The sequence below is a fragment of the Choloepus didactylus genome, chromosome 5 (genome assembly GCF_015220235.1).
Source record: "Choloepus didactylus isolate mChoDid1 chromosome 5, mChoDid1.pri, whole genome shotgun sequence".
Taxonomy (NCBI): domain Eukaryota; kingdom Metazoa; phylum Chordata; class Mammalia; order Pilosa; family Megalonychidae; genus Choloepus; species Choloepus didactylus.
This window is the reverse complement of record NC_051311.1, coordinates 103,414,010-103,436,926: the sequence shown is the minus strand read 5'-3', so window position 1 is coordinate 103,436,926 and position 22,917 is coordinate 103,414,010. Positions and strand designations below refer to the sequence as shown.

The 22,917-nt window shown below is 34.1% G+C and overlaps 1 protein-coding gene across 6 annotated transcripts in view; it reads right to left on the bottom strand.

Annotated features, from left to right (window-relative positions):
- DMTF1 (cyclin D binding myb like transcription factor 1) overlaps positions 1 to 22,917 on the bottom strand; it is a 42,491-nt gene that overhangs the window by 2,860 nt on the left and 16,714 nt on the right. For 4 of the 6 annotated variants that reach the window (XM_037836553.1, XM_037836556.1, XM_037836555.1 and 1 more), the window contains 10 exons: positions 19,832 to 19,946; positions 18,837 to 18,913; positions 13,324 to 13,481; positions 11,943 to 11,975; positions 10,932 to 11,041; positions 8,646 to 8,874; positions 7,290 to 7,441; positions 5,755 to 6,015; positions 2,958 to 3,043; positions 397 to 552 (listed from right to left, as the gene is read on the bottom strand). In XM_037836553.1, the coding sequence (XP_037692481.1) occupies positions 397 to 552; positions 2,958 to 3,043; positions 5,755 to 6,015; positions 7,290 to 7,441; positions 8,646 to 8,874; positions 10,932 to 11,041; positions 11,943 to 11,975; positions 13,324 to 13,481; positions 18,837 to 18,913; positions 19,832 to 19,946 (1,377 nt within the window). The remainder of the gene's footprint in view (positions 1 to 396; positions 553 to 2,957; positions 3,044 to 5,754; positions 6,016 to 7,289; positions 7,442 to 8,645; positions 8,875 to 10,931; positions 11,042 to 11,942; positions 11,976 to 13,323; positions 13,482 to 18,836; positions 18,914 to 19,831; positions 19,947 to 22,917) is intronic. The other 2 variants (XM_037836557.1, XM_037836558.1) reach the window with 2 other exon arrangements.

Below are 22,917 nucleotides of genomic sequence, written 5' to 3'. Positions count from 1 at the left end.
GAGGCCCTTACTTTATCCTAATGTCCCTTTTCTCCTAATGTAAGTCCATCTCATATAAGAACACAGGAGATGGGGCTATAACACAGTGAAAACAAAAGTGATGTGTGAAACGTTCCTGAGACAACAGCAACAAGGAGAATTATTTAAATAACTCGACTACTTTACATTTTTTCTATCAACTAATCCTGGTCCCTGACAGACACTCAAATACTTGAACTGAACTCAAAACTGATTTTTTTTTTCCTCCTAGAGATCATCCCATTGAATGAAAGCATGTAAGTTCTCTAGTAGTAATATTAGAAAAACATCCCATTATCTCTAGCGATACTTTTAATAGTTAGCCAGTCTTCTCTACATAAACTGGAAAAATCAAGGGATTTATGTAATGACACATACAGATAAAGCATGAACAATGATCTGTTCAGGAGAAGCAGGAGCAGCAGCTGCCAGGGTTACTGTGGGACTGGCCGTCAGAGTTAGGGGAAGGCCTTGGCTTGAGCTTGTTTGAAGTAGGTAGGTGCCTGGAGTGCCAGTGGGCTGTAAATGGAAAGACTAAAGGAAAAAAAAATAAGATAGTTCAACACAGGTGCAGCAGACTACTGATTAACCTAGTTTTACATCCCAAAACAGGAACTGACTATATATAAATTACTAGCCACAAATGTACCTAATGAATGGTATAGTATTTTTACTACATACCTGTCATAAGCCATTATTCAGTCTGGAAGTTTATCAGAGAGGGAAGGCATTTATCCTGCCCTTCACTCCCCTGTATGTCTGTGACTTGGTCTCAGCTTATTGTCTGCTTCCATTGCAGTGACCCAGCACGCCTAGTCTTTACCCTTTCTCTTGTAGCACATAAAAAGTAGTCATCTCCCAGATTTAAAAAAAAGCATCACACTTCTGAAAAGGCACAACAGCAGTGTTCACTTAACTTGAACATATTTTTTCATAGTATAATTTGAGGAGTGGTTTTTTTTTTTTTTTTTTTTACATTTAGGGAAAATATACAGCAGTAAATAGCAATGTTCTGCTGGAGGAAAAAAGATTCTTCATTGAAAAACTGGTTAACTGATAATACATTTGTCTTTTAGATTTTTTTCGAGAAGTTTAACAAAACTATTCAACAGCAATAAACCTTTTACAACCATAAACTTATAAAGTATTTGTACTCAAAATAAAGCTTGGGGGTAAAATCATATAGCCTGTTTTCATGCACCTAGTCAAGACACCTGTGTACCGAATTACTGAATATCGGTTTTCTTTATTGCTAAAGTGGGAATAATAATTTCTCATAGAAGGGGTTGCAAGGATTAGATGATAAATATGAAAGTGCCAAGCACTCATTGGGGACTCAACTTCTTTCCTTCTTCTCCATAAAAGTAAAAGAGGACCCTTTTTCTACAGCTTAAATTAATTACAAAATAATCAGGCATTAAAGTAAATACTTTATATGTGTATGTATATTACATGTATTTTATGCAATATACTTAAATACATTTAATTCTCAAAATTTTCTGAAGCTGAGGTACTATTATCCCTTAATAAATTAAGACAGAAGGCTTAGATATTTGACTCTGATTGTGACCTTATAAGAAAAAACCTGAGCACATACCCAAAATATATGTATTTATATTCTGTTTATTTGGGGACAGAAGGTAAAATAACAAGTATAAAATGAAATTCTATTTTCTTCCTGCATCACAGTTGCCAGCTATCTCGTACATTCCTATTTTGGGTACCACCGGATTAGGAAACAGGCTTAGATTAAATAACCTCCTAGTAAGAAGTTCCAAAGTTGGGAAGAGAATGTTTTGCCACACTGCTGGTTTTTGGTGTGGAAAGAATGGATAAACTGTTGTGCTAATACCACTTATGTTCTTCACAGAAAATCTTGACATAATTTAAATAAAATGTACTTTATATTTCTTCTTAATGAAAAATGAGCTAATTCTGGGTTTACCATTTTAAATAGCAGGGCCAGGACTAGGACTTTCTTTTGTTTTAAAATTTTTAACTCTCAAAAGACCCCGTACCTATTTAGTAGTTACTCCTTATTTTCCCTTTCAGTTGTAGGCAACCACTAATCTACTTTCTATCTCTATAAATTTGCCTACTTTGGATATTTCATTTCATATAAATGCATCATATAATGTGGACTTCTGTGTCTAGATTCTTTCACTTAGCATGTTTTCAAGGATCATCCATTGTGTAGCTTATATCAGTTCTCTGTTTCTTTTTATTGAGGGATAATATTTGTTTGTATTGCTATGCCACGTTTTCTTTATCCATTCATCATTTGATATATATTTAACTTGTTTCCACTTTTTGGCTATTAGAAGTAATGGTGCTGTGAACATTAATGTACAAGTTTTTGTGTAGACATATGTCTTCATTTCCCTTGGGTATGTACCTGGGACTGGAATTGTTGGATCATATGGTTAACTATGCTTAACCTTCTGAGGAACTGCCAAACTGTTTTCTAACAGTTTGCACCATTTAGGACTGGAAGGTTTTAATTCTGAATCCCCAATGGTTAGCATCGTATTTAATGAATGAATGTTGTTAAACAACTTATGAGAAGTTTGTCCACAAACTTTCTCAAATAACCAATGTAAACTTTGTTTATAACTCAGTATAGATCCATAGTATGCAACCTACTCAGTAGCACTGACATTTTCACATACAACAAGAGTATATTATTGGATAATACAGCTAATGAGATTAAACTTACTTGTAAAAGTGGAATAAACTTATTTGTAAAAGTGGAAGTCTGATTTATGCCAAGTCTTTTAACCATCTGGCATCAAAATCTTTGGAAGTAGTTCCACTCAATGCTAATTTGTGTTAATTTAAAAATTTCCTTTGCTTATATGATAGCATTTCTAAGAACCATACCAACTGATCCTTCTTATGCATGTAAATGGCCAATATCTACTTTATGCAGTATTACTTACTGGAAGAATCTCAAATGTCTGTAGTGTTCCACTGTTTAGTGTTATTGTTTCTGAGTCAACTGTAGCAGCAGGGGAGTCTGCTGAAGCTGTAGTAAGAACAAGGACAATAATTAAAAAGGCTTTGTAAATTTAACTTTCTCTGGTATACTTCAATTAAATATAGATTATCATGAAGGCATCTCATATTTTATAATTTCACTGGAATCCTGAAGTCATTTAAGTTTCTTGTGCTTCAGAAAGATGAGAAAGCTAATGGATTTGTCTGGGATTGTATAGATCAGGGTCACCAAACTATGCCCCATATGCCAAATCCAGCCTGCTGCCCATTTTTATAAATAAAGTATTACTGGAACACAGTCATACCCATTTGTTTATGTATTTTCTATGGCTGCTTTTGCACTATAATGGCAGAGTTGGATAAGTGGTGACAGATCAAAAGGACCCAAAACACCTAAAATATTTACTAACTGGCCCCTCACAGAAAAAAATTTGCCAACTTCTGGTTGTTTCTCATGTTAGGAAGAGGAACACACTTAGGCTAACCTGGCAAAAAAGTCTTTTCCCTTGACATTCTAGTACACAGCCTAGATGCCTGGATTGTAAGTCTCAAAATGCTAGGCTTTACTTCCAGCATATCATCTCCTGGCAACTAAACCTGGGCAAATAACTTACTTTAAACTGACGTTCAGAGGCTTATCTGTCACACCCTACCCACCTCATATAGTTGTTGGGAGGATCAAAATTGCTCTTAAAAACATGAAATAAATAGAAAATTATTTCAGAAGACCATGTCTGGGGAACTGAACAGCACTTTGGAGTTCAGATAGTAAACTCTCTTTTAATAGATAAGTTACCATGTCTGGGGAACTGAACAGCACTTTGGAGTTCAGATAGCAAACTCTCTTGTAATAGATAAGTCAGCTGATACTCATACTTGGTTAGTGTCTGTTCAAAGTTATATAAAACTAAGACTAGAATAAGAGATCTTTGGTGTTTTCAGTGGCATCTGTAGGTAAATCCATGTGAAAAATGTTTTGGAACTGACTTAATGCATAGTGTTTGTTGTTACTTAGCTTATTATATTCTGACCACAAGACTTCTCAGTTGTTTGAATGGAATGCACTTGGTTCATGTGATTTACCTTACTATTTGATGGATTCTTAATATCAAACTTACCATAGAGTAATTGGAAGTGATTCAATATAACCTAAATCAAGGGTGAGCAATCTATGGCTGGCGACAAATAGGCCAAGGCTAAGAATGATTTTTACATTTTTAAAGGGTTGTAAAAATACACAAACACACACAAAGAATATTCCACAGAGACCTATGTGGCCTACAAAGCCCAAAATATTCCTATTTACTCTCTGGCTTTTTACAGAAAAAGTCTGCTGATGCGTGACCCCTAACCAAAAATACTAAGAATGATGGGTAGGTTGAATGTAAAACCCTACAATTTCTTGCCTCTGGAAGAAATAAAATTATTCTAAATACTACTAAAAAATGAAATGACTGATACTATGCATGAATATTAAGGAAGCATTAATAAAATGTCAGCTGTCTTCCTGACAGATACTGTCTACCCAGTAGCCAAGGAAAACTGTGACAGTCTCCCATGCACAATCAATTCATAGCCAACATGAGTTCCTGTATTTATTTGGCCTAGCAATTTCAGTTGCAATTCTCACACAATTAAACAAAAACAAACAGAAAATAAACTCATGATTTCTTACACTGGTAGAAAGATGAAGCAAATAACCTAACTCAAATTAGACCTCTGAGAATAAGACAGGCATGATTAATTTAAATAGTTCTAAGGTACTTTGACGGTCACGCGATATACAAATACATACTGCTAATTATACCAATTGATAGCTCAATGCTTTTCAACCAGGGGCAATACCAGTCATACAGTGCACTTGGAAATGTACGGGGCGTTGCTGGCTGTCATTTTGTGAGTGAGGTCAAAGGTCGCTGAATATCATATAATGTGTACGATAGTCCTGCAAAGAATTGTCCTGCCCCAAATGCCAATAAACCCCCAGCTGAGAGTTAACACAATGACTGGTACACAGTCATAGCATAGGCAAATACCAACATACAGACAGTAAAAAACCTGTGAGATCAAAAGGGAAGAATAATCTTAGAATTTCATTCTCTCATTCCTTTTCTGTCACTATAATCCAAGATTGACAGAAAGAAAGGTAAGAAAGAGCTGTTTGGCTTGGCACTTAGGAAAAAGAAAACTTGTCCCTTTAACAGTTGCTGGGTTCCCATAATCTCATTAAGCCCAAAAATGCCAAATAGGCTAAGCAAAACAGGGTTAATAACAACAGTTCCCCAAAGGAAACTGGCCCTTTGTTTCCTGAAAAAAATCTTTTTCAACCTCACCAAAACTCATTTCTTCTACATATGACCTCATATCCATTCCCAATATTAGAGTCTTCTGGTGAATTACTACAAATGATCTGCCACCTTATGAAACTCTTTTTTTCCCTCACTTGATTGACTGTATCTTAGGTGGTTTCCTAGTATGCATTAATTCTTTCTAAAATCTAAAAAGATGATTTAAGATGGTTGAATGGCTGGACAGTTGGTTTATGAGTCCTTGTCACACGTTCATTCTTTGTACAAATGTTAATTGAGCAAAACATAAAATACCTTAGATCTCCTTTAACTCATCAACTTGGGTAAATCTATCAACTTTTTAGAAAACCAAAACGTGTCAAGGCTATTGACAAAATTGTGTAGGTTTTATATCAATAAAAGCAAGGAATCTTGAGGTCCCAACACTTACAAACATGGGTGATCTGGACAGGAATCTGCAGTGCTGTCATGGGGCTTGGAGAGATGGCTGTATTTTCTTCCAAGTGGGCGACTCTGATCTGAACATGCTGTACACTGGAATTGGAATTACTGTTGGGAACGCCAGATCCTGATTTATTCTCCAAGACCGATGGGTTGTTTTTTTGGTTCTCATGTAACTGTTTAAGACCTTTTATTAGGACTGAAGGGAGATGGGTAGACAAAAAGAACATTGATTCTCCGACACCATCATCTAGGCAGCAAGGGAAGGGGGGAGTAAGGAGGGAAAGTGTTTGGAATAAATAATTATATAATGGATGTGAAATCTTCTCAAAATAACAATAAAAATATTTTGAAACTACAGCCTGTCCTGAAATTTTTGGAGATATTACCTATCACAACAGATTTTTAAAAATTTGTAATACTGTTGTTCTTGATACCTGAGATTTATAATGCATTTTTTAAAAAAGGACATTGTGAGGAACATGGAAATAAGACATTATCTATGTCCTCGGGCTTCTTAATAAAATTCTTGTTACTTAGGAAGAATACTGGCCATGCTAAAATAGCTTATTTTCATTTTTAAATGAACACATGTGTGTGTATATTTACAAGGACTCAAGGGCACTTGATTGTTTAGCCACTGCATGATTCTAATCAGTTGGCTGTGGGTCTACTCAAAACTCCAGCTGATCTTTTCCAAACAGTAATGTGCAACTACATCAAATTCTTGCATAGGGAAGCTTACTATACTCTTTGCCTTCCTCTACTATCATGGTAAGCTGCACTAATCCTCTGTTGATGCTGCAAATCTGGTGAGGTGCATGTTACATTAGTATTCACTCACTCGCTTCTAGTTTTAATGAATGTCAGGTTTATAAATACAAAACTAAATGTTTAATTTTTAAAAATCACATTTTCATCAAAGCGAAACTTCCAGTGTTTAATTTTCCTTTGGAAAAAAAATGGAATGTGGAGGATTATACTAAGGAATTCAATTTGATAGCCTAAATTAAGCATACTGCATAACTCAGATTAGTGCCTAAGTATACAGCAGACAATGAAGTGAAAGTATGCTATTCTTCCTTTAAGCAAGCCCAATTTAAGATTTCCCGATTTACATAATAAATTGAATTGGGAATTTACAGTTTTTGCTCTATGAAATAAAACCACAGGATTTCTTTAAATAACAAGCACAATTAAGATATCTGAAGTTAATGAACTCATAAAAAATGATTTAGACATAAGGTTTCAGAAATATACCTCTGTACAGAATAAAAATATATTTTGTAAAATTTAGTTCTTCATAATTGCTGTGGGAGAGGGAGAATGTTTATTTTCCTCTTAAGTGCTTTGGGAATTACAAAACACTCTTTTTTAGGAAAGAAAAGACTAACTTACCCAAAGAAATAGGGCAAAATCTACTATGATAATATCTTTTGCTAGCAAAGAACTCCCAGCATCTAACTCTTGCAGAGTAAATACGGCATGAGAAGGGAAGGACTTGAAAAGCAAGTAATACATTACCAGGGAACGAAACATCCTTATGGTTTGCGATCTGCCTTTTGATGGTCCACCATTTACTTCGAAGCCACTGTGGTGAACGGACACTGCTCCATCCCTCAGCTAACAGATCCCAGTTTATGTCATTTTCATCAGCTACACCGAGCTCTGCTATCCTTCAGGTTACAAAATGAAATCTGTTAATGTTGATTTATTTCACCATAAGAACCCTCCCTCTGACTACAGGTTGATGGCACTGGTAATAAAGGGAATGAGAGGTTATGCCAATGAGATGCTACTGTTAAGTTTCAATGGGAGAGGAGTTTAGGAGTGCCAACCCACTTCCAGAGCTAAGAACTAAGAAATATCACTAAGCAATAGTCTTTTATTAAAGAAAACTGCAAATGGTTAGAACCAGATGAAGCACTGTGAAGGAAAGGAAGTCATTGAAGGTTAGAATGGGACAGTAATAGGTTTAGTTGTATAGTCTCTCCTGCAATGTTTCAGAGTATGTCCTTTACTAAGTCAGTTATATCTGAGCTTTTCCATTTGTCAAAACGAACAAAAATACTTAGAAATTTGCTATTTACCAAGATGACAAGTTGAAGGAAATTATGGTAAAAAAACAAAACCCAAACCAAAATGATAAAAAGCAAAACAATACTCCAAGCAGGAACCAAAAATACCATCACAACAGTACAATTAAATTCGGGGTTTTAAAAGTCGATTAATTTTCTGACCTTATCTGTCGTAATTTTGATTTCTGGTAGGGAGTAGCCACAATGACAACTTCTGTTCCTTCAGTGTTTTAAATATATTTTTGTGCTGGTATTTTTGCACATTTAAGTCACTGAAGCTTAATAGATAAACCATCTAATTTTTAAAATAAGCTTGGGATTATTAAACCTATTTTTGGATTTGTACTAAATGGAAATGTCTGATTTGGTACAGCTTGAAAGGATGGATAACTGTAAACTGGGCCCCCTTCTTGGCAATCTTAGTACAGTAGCCAAGGATTGAAGGGCATGGAGACTGAATAGCCCTCTTACCCTAAATATATTCCCTCTAGGCTAGGACTGAGGCACATTGGTGGGACAGTGGAAAAGCTGCACTGCCGCTGCCTGATCTGTGGATATAGAGAGGACTTCAGTCTCCACGCCTTCAATCTGGTACTTTGCATGAGCACTAAATCCACTAAAAAGGAACAAACACAGAACAAAAAAGAGCTCAATATGAAGTACTTAGCATCTTAAACATTGGCTCTCTATGCGAAAGATGCTTTTCAGACATTAGGCATTTAGGGAAACCAAAAATGGAAACTCAACCAAGACATCCACAGCAATTAAGCAGCTTTTGCCATTAAAGATTTAGGACACAAACCTGAGGATAAGATTGATTTCATCTTCCTTGGTCCACTCAGTACCCCCACTCTGTTTCCAGTTCAGGTAGTTGAGCCATTTAGAACGACACTGCTTTTCTGAGCGGGTACCCACTCGTTCAGCCACAGCTGCCCAAGACACACCCTGTGTGACTATGTCACCTGGCTCAGTGCTTGTCAATTCATGAACCACCTCTGCAAGTCTCTTTTCTTCTTCTTCTGTCCACTTCCCTGAAAAAAGAAAATCATCCCGACTACCACTGGTACCTTCTCCTTTTGCAATCAAACTCAGCCTACGTTTCCAAGAAATGATGGGAAGTATGCAATATTCTAAAAGTTTATTTCTGAATGACCCCCTGGTGGGAAATCATGTAACACCTGCTAAAGACAGTTGCATTTTACCAGCCCAGTAAGGTTCCTAGCACAAAAGAAAATAGAGAATCCTAATAGAAAGAACTGACTGACTCTTTAAGGAAAGAAAACCTACCCAAAACAACCAGGAGGAATTATTTACTTTAAGTTACACTGAGTCCTTTAAACAGTTAAGTAAGAAGAGCTTCATTGATGGCTTGATGGACATAGAAATTCAAGCTTTTTTTCCCTACTCCTACATAATACTCCTGCTGTGCAGAAGTGGAAAAAAGTCCAATAGAGGCCATTATTTACAGGAATAAATGACAGACAAGACAGAATAATAATTATAGACTCCCACCCAACCTGGTAAAACCTAGGTTTATATCATCTCCCTTCCCCACAATCCCAACTCCAAGTCACTGTGATGAATTATCAGTAAAGTCTGAGACTGGCATTCATGCATATTTTTATTCCAGGTCTTTCTGAGCTCATAAACCCACGAAGAGCAACATGTATTCCTCTTTGCCTTTTTCTGAAAGAGCTTGAGCAGAAAAACAGAATGAGAGGAAGAAAAAAAAAGATTATTTTTTACTTCTGCCACTTCTGTTTCCATTTTGTTACTAGTAGCTAAAAACTTCTATAAAGTTTCAAAAAGGCTATGTGCATGCTTCAGGGATTTGTCATTCCACAAATATTTATTGAATGTCTATTATGTACGAGTTGCACTTTTGGAATATTTTGGATTCAAAACAAAATCCTGTTCTATTCTGGCAGGATAGGAAAAGAAGGAACAACACTGGGTGATGCTCTGTTTTCTGGTGTGGCATAAGAAGAGAGAGTTCCTGATCGGAAGCGATATGTACCAACATGGAAAGGAAGGAGGCAGATTATCTCCTCAAGCCAGCAATCAGGGAATGGTCTAACGTCCTTCCAAATTATGCTAAGAGGGATTCTGTACTCACAGCATTTTACGTGAACTTCTGGGGTCCCATCCTGAATCTAAAGCTCCCAAGCCTGATTTATTCACCAACTCCACCGAGCTGGTGGAATTTATGTTCTTAATGCTTTGGAGGTAATAGTGACGGTGAAGGGGTCAAGCAAGAAACATTCTCAATTCCACTTTAGCAGAATAGGGAAATGAGGATAGAAAATATACTCCCTAGAATTGGCAAGCTAAATTTGAGAATTATTTTTCTTACTAGAAGACTGAGCATAGTTTGTGGATCCTTCATAGAACATTAGGGCTGAAAGGGGACTATGAGATGACCTATTCTGAACTCTTCTCTGTTTAGAGGAAACTGAGGCCCAGAAAGGATAAGTGACTGTCAATGGCAGAGCCTAAACACCGTTCTTGGCCACAAAGGTTAGGTTTAATAGTATGAGTACATTTGTATATGTTAAAAGTTAACTAGGCATTTGTGGTCTGGCCTGGGGATTAAAATACCAATCATAATAGTTTTTCTATTTAAAAATATACTTGGCATTTGAAATAGTCAAAATACATATAATCTTTTGGAACAAAGCTTCTTACTAAGTTAAGATCTGCCTAGAACCAAAGTTCTTCATTAATATGAGTTGATAAAGTAAATTCAACAGTTAGATGGGCCTAATTTAAAATTATTTCCTTTCTATATGTCTTAAACACTTTCCCAACTGGAACTGATCTAAACTGCTACAAAACTGAAATATGCTAGACCTAAATCCTTTTGAAACTCAGGAGATGTGTCTTTATGAACAATGTCATCTTACACAGAAGCCAAAACCAAAGTACAAGATTAGCTGGGTTTATTGAGTTTAAAGAAGACTAGAAAATAAAGTCTGAACTAAGGTGAGTGACATAGATTTTCTCTCAAGAAGAGAAAAGAAGGTGGTATCTCAATAGGCAGGAGGCTCAAATGTTGACAAGAAAACACTACCAGTAGCACTCACAGTACCTGTGTTGCAAGTATCCTTCATCAGTCGGCACCGATCTTTGACGGAAGACGCACTTCTTCCTAGCGCCGCCCCTATTGTTGCCCAGTCATTGCCATGCTTTATCCGGAGCCTAAAACAAGAGTCTGCCAATCAGCATTGGTTCAACTGTTTTCGCCCTTTTAATTTCATCATTTATTCTTCATTCTTCTTCTTCCCATTTGACTGGTTTGGAAGTTGTGGGCAGCAATACTTTGAGAGCCAAAGTTTGAAAGTGTGGCCTTTTTTGGGGTCCACAGTTGTCTGTGGGTGAAAAAAAAAACAGGCAGCAATTGCCTTTTTCCTGGGTCAGAGAAGAAATAAGTAACTTGGATATGTGTTCAAAAAAGACCAAATTTACCCTCAGGTTATTGATACAATCTCCCAGGCAAGCCCCAGATTTTTCCCTTTTGAGCATATTCCTAGTAAGCTCTAGTTCAGACAACTGAAAAAGGTTTCACAGGTCCTTATCATCATAAGCAAGATACAGCTTCAATTTCTTTCATGATCCATACAATTCATTAAACCACGCTTTAAGGTCCAAACTCAGTGAAACAAAATTATGTCTCCTGATATTCAACAGTGTTTACAAGGAGATAGAGTCAGGCTGTATATTCAGCAAAACATTTGCCAAATCACTATTCTAAAACTAAGCCATCTAAGCACAACCCTGACTCTGATCCTGGTAAATAAATTCCCCAAATTTATTCAGGCCTCTGAGAATAGCCTTTTAATATCTTCTGGGACCTTTATTAGTGGTCTGAGGAAGAATCTGGTGACTGACAACAGGAGGAGACTATATTTATGTGCTATGAGCATGGCTCGTAAGTATGAATCTGGTAAGGTCCTTTTATGTTAGAAGTCAATATCATGCTCAATAGCAGGATTAAATTACACCAGTCTGCCAAAAATCTCTTGAAATTTTCAAATTTAAAAACACAGGACATTTAAAAATATATATATTATCAGAATTAATGAAAAAATTTAAAGCTTACTCCTTGAGCTTTTCAATTTCTTCAGGCGTGTACCTAGAAATTTAGAGAAATTTTTTAAAAAGAGCAATTAGAACAAGGTATGTTAAAAACCTTAATAAAATCAGTATTGCATTTAGGGAGCCAAATGCTATGTCATTTAGCATACTGATAATAGTTTTAAAGTAACCAATGTAATTTTTAAGTGGACTAATATAATAAAAATTAAAAATTAATGCTTCCATTTATTTTTATAAAGAACAATATCAAATACTTTTAGTTGCAGTAAAGGTAAACAATGTACAATTTTCCCTAGGAAAACTCAAAATTAAAACATGAATTTGCTCCTATGCTGCCTAACTCTTCCTTCATTTCAAAGTCAGGCTCAGGTACTCTGAAATCATAGCTATTCCTAAAGACTTATGAATGACATTGTAAACCAGAGTTAAAAGGAAATCTCCTATTATAAATTCTCTTGAGGTACTGAAAAATTTAAAATTCTCTTCATTTCCTCTACCCACACATTCTTGCTCCAACATAAAGGCTTTATTTTTTCAGTGGGCAAGTACTCAATACGCAATAGTAAATGCGAAGTTCTTTTAAAATGCCCATTTAATAATTTTGAAAGGCTGCTCACTTCGTAATCATCTGTACTACATGGAAGGTTTATGAATAGCTAACAATTCATTAATACTTCACTTTTCCCCTTAACTTCTCTTTTTCCCATTGTCATAAAAATTATAGTTTAATTCCCTTCAGCTTTCAAACATGCTCTCATTAGCAGGCTGCTGAAAAGTGAGAGAAAAAGCGGCATCAGAAGCTTGACAATATCTAGTTAGTCATAATACTAAGACCTAAAATTTCCAAAGAGGAATTAAAGAGTTTGTCAATAATACCATATAATTATTGCATTGCAAGATGTGAATGATGCCTTCCCATAAATGCTACATATAACAAAAATCCATGAATTATTTCCAGAAATGTAATGTTCCACTCTGGTTTTATTTAAAAAAAAAAAAAAGCCACCTATTTAGTAAATGCTATTCTATAAAAATGAATACAGAAAATGTTACCAATTTAAAGTTCTTTTCATACTTCCTAAATCTGTAAGCACTACTATACTTTCTATAATGCTACTTTACCACAAAGCAGAGTTTGACATCTTAAGTAAACTAAGACTTAAACCTAACCTAGGGGGTTTAGATTCTAAATTCTAAAAGAGGCCTTATTATGAGGTTTCATCACATTCACAACATGGGCCTGTAGGATAAAAATATCAACATAATTCAACAATAATTCATAGCTGTCTTTAAGGTCTTGATCATAACTCCATAAAAAAAAAAGACAGTTCCTTAAATATTTCCCCTAATTACATGAAAACATGCAGTATTATAAGTTTTCATACTTTCCCACATGGTTTCTGTCATCATACATGCGAAGCACTCTTCTATAAACTGCAAACAAAGGCCGGTTCAGACCCCATGCTATAGTCCTGTAGAAATCTTTTCTTTCATCTTTTGACATCTCAAAGATGATTTCTGTGGCATCTTTTATTCCGCGTGCCTAAATGGGTTACATTTCTTTGATTTAGGGAATTCTGATAAAATGCATATGGATATACTGTGTTTTTTAAAAGTTTTATTTTTATTTTAAAGGTTATCAATAGCATTTCGAAAAATAATGTAATGCTAATTCATTAATAAAGGTAAAATACAAACTTTAAAATGTTGCAAGAGGTAATAAGTGATATTATATGTTCCAAAAGTAAACTGTATCAAATTCAGTAAGTTTCAGCTCTGTCAATCCATTTTAAAATTATAAAAAATTAAAAATAAATCTAAACAAAGTAGAAGGAAAAAATCATAAAAAGAAAATTAATGGAATCAAGAATCAACTTAGAAAGGATAAACAAAGGCAAAAGTTGGTTCTTTGAAAAGTTCATTAAGATTAACAAAACTTGGAAAGATAAGCCTCTGGCAAAAAAAAAACAAAACAAAACAGATAAACAATATTAGAAAGAAAAAATGGGGCAGAACTAGAGATGCTGCAGAGATTAAACAGTTAATAAAAGAATATTATGAACAATTTTACAGCAATAAATTTGAAAACTTAAAAAATGAATCAATTCTCAGAAGTAGTCAACTTACCAAAACTGACTCAGGAAAAGATTGAAAGACCAACCATTAAGAAAAAATTTAATCAGTTACTAAGAACCTTCCCACAAAAAAAAAACCAGGCCCAGGCAACTTTACAGGTAAATCCTACATTAATAGTCAAGAGAGACATAATTCCAATAGTGAACTATTCTAGAGAAAGTAAAGTAGTGACCTACAAAACAGTCAAGAGACACATAATTCTGACTGTAAATGATTCTAGTGTAAAGAAGAAGCAGGGACACTACCCCACTCATTTTATTAGGCTAGCATAACGTCAGTAGTAAAACTAGACAAGGACAGTTTCAAAAATGGAATTTTCAGGCCAAACCCATTCATTAACAGAGACAAAAAGAAAAAAAAAATCCTAAAAACATTTAGTGCACTGAACTCAGCAATGTATAAAAAAGCAAATATACCGTTACAAAAAGCGGGTTTATTCCAGGAATACCAGTTGGTGTTAATTTTGCAAAAATGATTAATGCAATTGAACAATAAGGAGAAGCAGACTTAAGGAGAAAACTGTAAAATCTTAATAGATGTAGAAAAAGCATTCATAAAATTCAACATTTCATACATAATAAAACCCTTAGCAAATCAGGTTTTATCTTAACTTGATAAGAGAGAATTTAGCAAGGTTGCTGGGTAGCAAAATTAATAAATAGTCACTTGCATTTCTATACAGAACTCATAAAATATAATTTTAAAGAATTGTAATAGTATCAAAATTAAAAGCATTAGACAAGTTACACAAATCCTTTATGGAGAGAAACATGACAATATAAGGAGGCACTAACTATTAATGGAGAACTGTATCACATTCTTTAACAGAAGGATGAAATATTGTAAATATTTCTCTAAACTGATTACCAGATTTAATGCAATCCCAATCAAAATCCCAATAAGGTTTTTTATTCTTTGCAAGCTAATTCTAAATTTATAATGGACAAGCAAAGGGCCAAGAACAGCCAAGATATTCATGAAGACGTTTGTCCCATTAGACACTGGGACTTCTGATGACAGTGCTGTACTGGTGCAGAGATTAACAAATAGAACCTGGGAACAAATTAGAAAGCCAAGAGACAAACTACGGAAACTTATTTAGGAGAGAATGGGCATTGCAGATTGGGGAAAAGATTCACATTCCATAAATGATACTGAGACTATTGTTAATTTTTACCCATATAGGAAAAGATATAATTGAAACCTTATTTCACACCTTATAGAAAAGTAAATTAGTATAAAAGGCAAAACATAACACTTTTATAGGATAATATATAAGAATATCTTCATGCCCTTGGGACAGGAGAGGATTTCCTAAACATGTGCAAAACATAAAAGTAAAAAGATAATTCATATTAAAATTACTAATTTCTGTTCATCAAATGAGAACTAAAGGGAAGGCAAAGACAAGCCACTAAACTGGGAAAAGATATTTGTAACACAAGTAAACAATAAACCATTAATAACCAACTTACATTATGAAGTTCTATAAATTTATAAGAAAAAGACAATCCCACAGAAAATTTGGTACAAGATACAAATAGGAATTTCAAACAGGAAACACAAATGACTACTAAGCATATAAAAATATGTAATTAGAGAAATATTAATTAAAACCATAACGAGATACCATTTCATACCCACCAGATTTGTACAAATTAATAGCGAAAGAATAAAAAGAACCTCAATGACCATTAACAGTGGAATGGATTAACTTGATATATATTTGCACAGTGAAATACAGATAAACACATCAACAGAGGATGGATCTTAAAATCATAATTTTAAGCAAAAAAAAAAGCAAGTTACAGAAGAATACCTAGAGAATGAATCTATTCATACATACTTCAAAAACAGGCGAAATAACACTTTTGAATGTATAAAACTTCACAGTAAAGTTTCAGAAGTTTAAAATCTTTTCTAAAATTATTTTTGTTTATGCAATTCCAATTCTGTAAATGATGAAATCTAAATATTTACTGAGCACCTAATTACAAGACAATTGCAGGACGACCATGCAAGATGAAAGATGGACTGTATAAGCCCCCCTCCCCCTTTTTTTGGATTGTGACGGCTATTTTCATTTATCCTTTAACCCAAAATATGGACTATATGATGTTTAATTAATTGGAGTTTACTAAAGTTTAAAAATGGCTCTAAAGTGTTCTTAAAGGAGCACCACATAATAAAATCCACGGTCAAAAATCAAAATCAAACCAATTATCTTTATATCTTCTGGACATTTTTCCTAATTACCCAAAATAAAAACTCTTAAATTATTCTAACTCCTTTTCCTCCTTCCCCAATATCCAGTCACCAAGTTTCCTTGAGTACTTTACTATCTTCCCTTTCACTGCCAATTCTGTTTTCACCACTGTAGTTCAAGTCCTCAGCACCTCTCACCTTGTCTACTGACCTGGTCATCTGAAAGGTCTCCTCTCCAATCCTAGTCACTTTCCTGCTCTAATCATAATGTTGGAAGGGTCCTTGGAGACCATCTACTCCAATTCCCTAGACAAGAAATCAGTTTTTCAATTCCTAAAGTTTAGTGTTCTTATCATTTGTTACTGCCTTCTCTAAACCCATTACATTCTTCATTTTAATTAACATGTGACCAGTGGACAATTTTAATATGCATCTGGATAAATTTTTAACAGTGACTGTATTTGTTTCTGTTTAAAAATGAGCTTGATAGGAAGAATCTTTATTCATAAACCCAGAATTAAAGCTTTTAATTATTTATAGTTTATTTATTTTAATTATTTAATATTTTAATTATTTATAGCTTGGGAAGGGTGTAGCTTAAAATTAAGCTTAAGGAAGTGGACTTCTTGGCAGCAATGTATATATGATAGTGAAAAACAGGAAATAATCTAAATATCAAACAATAGGAGAATGGTTAAATAAATTTTTCTTTTTGTACAATTGTTTATACAAATTCAACAAAGGTAAAACCGCCTCAGGGAAGGTCTAGGAAAACACCACCTTACAATAATCACATTTATGAATGCATAAGTTTACAGTTAGGAAATAGCCATGTAATAACCCTGAAATAAGAACTCAACTCACACTTTAAAGGAGAGAAAAAAGTTAGAAAGGCTATGCTGGACCATTTATTCTATTTCTTGATTCACTGTATAAATTAGATCTATAGACAGTACAAGAGCTAATGCTGGAGCGAAGCCCCCCTGAAGGCAAAGGCTGAAGTCTAAATTTTACAATTTTGAGAAAAAAGTGAATACTATACAGGAAAAACTTGGCAGAGTGTCTTACTCAACTATAATTTATAGATTTCCACAACATGCTTGTGTAACTTCTTGACATACAAAACAGGCTATAAAGTTCCAGTTAATCATGCTTTTATGTGTAAGATCTTAACCCACTTATAGTCATATCTGAGCACATTTGTAGACGGATTCTTTATGTTGATGAAGTACAGGTTACATTCTCTACTACTTTAAGGAAAGTTGGCAATCTCCAAACAATATAAACACTGGTATGCATTCGTACTTTGCATATATAATTTTTAAACAATTCGCACAAAAATAGATTTGCCTAATGTAAGACGTAATAAAACTAAACAAAATATGTGTTATGATGGTGGCAGAAATGTGGTGTGGTCCACTCTAAAAAGATACTGAACTCCTTGGAGTTGTAAAGAATGAGGTGTCCAAAAACAACACTGATGGTCTACGTTTCAAACATGCACTGTTTGAATCTCATTCCACTATAGGAATGATCAACAAGTCTCTGAAGAGATTTCCTTGACCCTAGTGTTTTCTCACTTTACCAAACTACTAGTTTAAAAAAAAAAAAAAAAATACTTCAATGGCTTCTCATTTCCTATAGGATGAAATTCTGAATGTTTGGCCTGACCATCAAAGCCCAGTTTCCAGAGGCTATTGTCTCTCCAACCTTATCTTGATTCAAGTTAAAGGGGTTAATTTAATGAGCACTGGGTTTGATCTCTGTATCCTTGCCTCTCTGCCTTTATACTTATGTTTTTGAAAAACGTGAGCTTTTCCCTCCAGTCCTAATCTACTGAAATTCTATCCCCTTCTTTAAGACTTAGCTCAAATCCTTGCTTTTCCACAAAATTTTCCATAAATTGCCCTAACTCTTAATAACTCTCCATTCCCTGAACTCAGTCTGTATCATTTTTTTGGTACAAAGCCTTGCATGATTCTTCACCTGTTTTCAGCCTTACCAGATGCACTGTTGGCTTTTCAAAGGCAAGCACCATGTGTTGAGGCAATTCATATCTATAGAGCCTCAAAAGAATTTATTCTACAAACATTTAATAAAGAAGACTAAGCTAAAAGAAATAACCCTGAATATGAAAATGAACTTAATTGTATTTTTTTTTAAAAGGGAAGGACTAGTATAACCTCATAAATTCATTTAAGGAAGACAATGTATACCTTTCACCTTTGGCTTAAGACAACACAAATTTAAACTCTAGTATACAGGCTGCTTGAAATGACAGGACTTCTAAATTCCAACAGGCAATTAAGGTCTTGTCTAAATTTCAGGGAGCTAACTAAAGCAATAAAGCTATTTTAGACTGAAAATCCAAAATTTGTTTAAAATACTACTAAAATGTAGTCATGCACCTTAGAATTATAATCAACATATTAGTCAATCCACCATTACAAAAATAACAAAAAGCTCCTAATTAAAAGTATATGAAATATACTGCTTTGATATTTTTATAAATGGCAGTGAACAGATTAGTGAAACATAAAAATATGCCATAAGATACCTTGAGATAGCGTTCAATATTGTTCATCAAAATATCAATTTCTTCTTTTGACCACATCCCCTGCTTCCATTTATGTCCTTTAAAAGAAAACAAGTAATGTTATAACAATATTATTTCTTAAGAGGAATACAATACTGAAGATTTGCTTTGTGATTAAATAAATTATCTTTGGGAATAAAATGTAGCTAATTTAATTTTTCATTAATCTAAAATATGAAAAAAAGCTCCCAAGTAAAATTGCTTTTGTAACCTCTGATTTTTAAGAATACATATGACCCTGCTAAATGAAGATAATAGTAAATTGACATTAAAATAGTATTACTTCCTGTCATCTTTTCAGCAGTATAGAATTGTTAAAAAGAGATTTAAGAATTAGAAAAGCCAAGTCATACTTAAAACTTTTTGAAAAGTTTCTCCCATGAAAAATAAGTTTTATAGGCAAAAGAACATGTTCAAGTTCCTAGGGAAACGTAAGCAATATACTGGATACCAAGAGTATCTTACACGTATTCTACCGTACAGTGGTTGAAAATAATCAATATACTTAAGATTGCTTTCCTTATTTCTGTAACTCCCACTTTTTTCATAGTAGCTTCCATAGTAATTCTTACGAGCACAGCAGCACTATAAACACTGTTACGCTAAACTACTAAGCCACTTATCAGACCAAAGTTAATAGACCCTTGAAACTTTTAATGGCTTCACTTCCTGCTCCTATAAGCAGCAACTAGATTGTCTTTTAACTGTCACCATTCTGCCTTTGTTCAAAAATTAACAAGGCAAAATCCACTTAATATCAGAAAAATAATCAATTATTTAAAAATGAATATTGGTTTCATGGTCTCTATCAGAGCCAAATGTAATTCAATCAGAAAAGCTCAATTTCCATAATTACTCAGTCACAAGATCTAGGAACCAACTCTGAATCTTGATGATTACAAGCCCTTTCTACTTCCACTTTTCCACTGGACACTAACATTCACAGTATCTCTTACCTTTGTTAGTCAGAGAATCTTTATCTTCTTTAGTTGTAAACCATGCTTGGCTAACTGCTGAAACTTCCTCATTACCTAAAGGAGAGATTTCATCTAGTTGTTCGTTTTGTAAAATCTTGAAAAGGAAAAAGTAAAAAAGTATCAGCTTGATTTAACACCTAACCTGATTCATCTTTATTGTAACATTAAGCAATAAAAACTCTAATGCAGTAATATAAAACTGATTTGCTTTACAGCCAAAGTATATTCAATTTACAGAGAAACAAACATTTTCTTGCTGTTTTTATAAGGCAGTATGAAAATTATGTGCATTAACAAAACATTTAAACAAGCAACTTTGTACTCATGCCTTCAATTTTATAAAATATTGGCTAAAAGATTCCATTAAGTATTTAAATCAATAAAGGATATCCAAAACCATTTGTATACATTTGATATGTAAAATGAACTAATACTGTTGTAATCAGTTCCAGATAGGAAAATAGTTCACTGCTGTGACTGGTTAATGTTCTCATAGGTAGGTGACTAAATATAGAGTCACCTGTAATGTAATTCCTTGCTAAACGAAAAGAATTAACAGTGTAAATCAAAAGATAGTATTGCAAAATCATGTGTTTATTGTTTCCCAGACAACTTTGTTTTAGCTCCCCCTCTAGAGCTGATTCAGAGCCTTATTAATGTTCTTCAAAGGCTTGTAAATGCTTCTTCAGAAAGAACTATACTATGCAACTTCTTACTACTACTACTACTCTTAGTAGGGCTAAAACAGTCTTTATTGAGAAACGTATAGTTAAAAAAATAATTGCTTTTTTGAGATATAATTCATATACCACAAAATTCACCCTTTTTAAGTGTACAAGTCAGTGGCTTTCAGTATATTCACATTTGTGCAACTGTCACAGGTATATAAGTCTCAATTACAGACAAACTTCACCTAAACAAATTTTTGCAACAACAAAGTAGCTTTTTCAGAGTTGGCTTTGGTCCCAAGAATGCAACTGGGTAAACCAGGAAGACATGGCAACAGTGCTACCATCTCAGGTATGAGCCTATTATAATAAGATAGGGATGCCAATGCCTACTGACTCCTCAACCCAGTTTGGTCTCTGAACTGGATAAACTACTAAGCTATTTCATGTCTGGAATACATGCTAAGAAGGAATGGACTATTTCTTGAATAAGCAGAAACTGAAACTTCAATTTCAACAGGAATTGAAACCCACCGCTTCTGGCAAGGGTCAAGCTTTCAGCAAATAGCCAAAGCACTGTGAGGAGAAATGCCACATCTCTATTATCACGTACTTTATTTTTATATCTGGCAGCAATAAATACATTGTTGGTATCCCAAAAGAAAGTTGTTTTTTAAAATCCATGGGCAAAAAGCTAGAAACCACTACAACACTGAACCATGAAAAGGTTTATAACCTGTATTTTATGTCCCATGCTTTCTCTGCTTTTTTATTTAAAGATGAAGAACTCTTTTTAAAAGCTTAGACTTGAGAAAGACTAGATGATATCTAACAGCCCCTTGTATGAAGATCACAATTCTGTAAGATTTAAATTCCTAAGAGATCCATTTGAAAGTTGCTGAAGCTTTGTGGTATAAATCAATAAAAGGTGATAGCAGGGAGCGAGGTAAGGATGTTGATACATATAATACCTACTTTTAAGAACTGTGATGCAGAAAAAACTCTTCTTTATGATCTGCTTTTAAAACAATCAGTTGGCTAAGAGAGCCACATCATCATAACCCAAAGTGAGCCTAAATATACAGCAAAGCTCACTCTATCAACCTTACGAATAAGCCTGTCATGCTGATTAAGTGCTATCTTTGGCAAATACTTAATGCCTTAGGGCTTAAATTTTCCTGATGAAGTTACAACAATCACTTGAGTCAAATAATGTTAAACATGTAAACCACCATCAAATGAAGCTAATAATTATTAAATGGGAGCAGTAATAATTAAAACTGTTAACAAGAAATGAGTTTAGTGTATATACTGAGAGACTTAGGTACCTTAATGGGCACTTATCTAGTCTTACTATACAGATATTTAATCAGCTTTATAGAAGTTTACTCCCACTTTTCACTCCTTTATGCATACATCTTTTAAAATTACTAATGCCTTAATTAGTTTGCTGCAGCTTTTTAAAAGAAATCTTCGAGAGCTGTTTACAGGATTTCAAGCCTGTAATAACACACAGGCTTAGAAATCTAAAAACAAATATTCAACCCACTGAAAACCTCTTGCAACAATATATTATGTACAGTGGGAAATTCTTTTAGTTTCTAATTATTTTACAAGCTAGAACCCATCACTGGGAAGAAACATGGTACCTTAACCACAAAACTCTGTCAAATAATTGTACCTGGTTTGACATCCTGGGATATAGCAAGAAGCAGATTCTTCTTGAACTTTAATTGTGGTGACTTTCATTCACAACTTAATGCCAATCTTAACAATTATTAGAAATTATTATTAAATTTTTTGTTAACTCTGGAACCACTTTGAAGCTCCCCACTGTAAAAGGTCCAGAATGCATATACCCATGATGTCCCTAGTACTTGATGTTATATATCAACTTGTAACTATGATACTTTTTAATTGAAGAAGCATCACTGTGATGCTTCATAAAAGAAACAGAACAGCACAAAGTCTCCACTGTCTGCTTAAAAAAAGAGAAGCAGCAAAAGGACAAGCTACTAAAAAAGAAAGGCATAATCAGTAAAAGATAAACTTATAAATTGGATTTAAGCTTCAGGCTTTCTAAGTGAACAAAGAATTCTAATTATTTTTGGCTGAAGTAATTTAAGTAGGGTTTATATGAGACAACCACAGAAGCTCACCTTAGAGTCCTGATTACAAAACAACCTCTAAACACATGGCAAAAATATATCTAGTCCTTGAAGCACTGAAAGGAAAAATACTACTATAACTACTGCTGTTATAATTTAAATCTGTACGAAATGACTAGTTTCCATTTATATAAGAACACAGAAAGTATACAGCCTTTCCATACTGGTCCCTTCAGATAACCACTGTATCAAACTGATCTTAAGAAGCTTTATCTTCCATTAAATATCT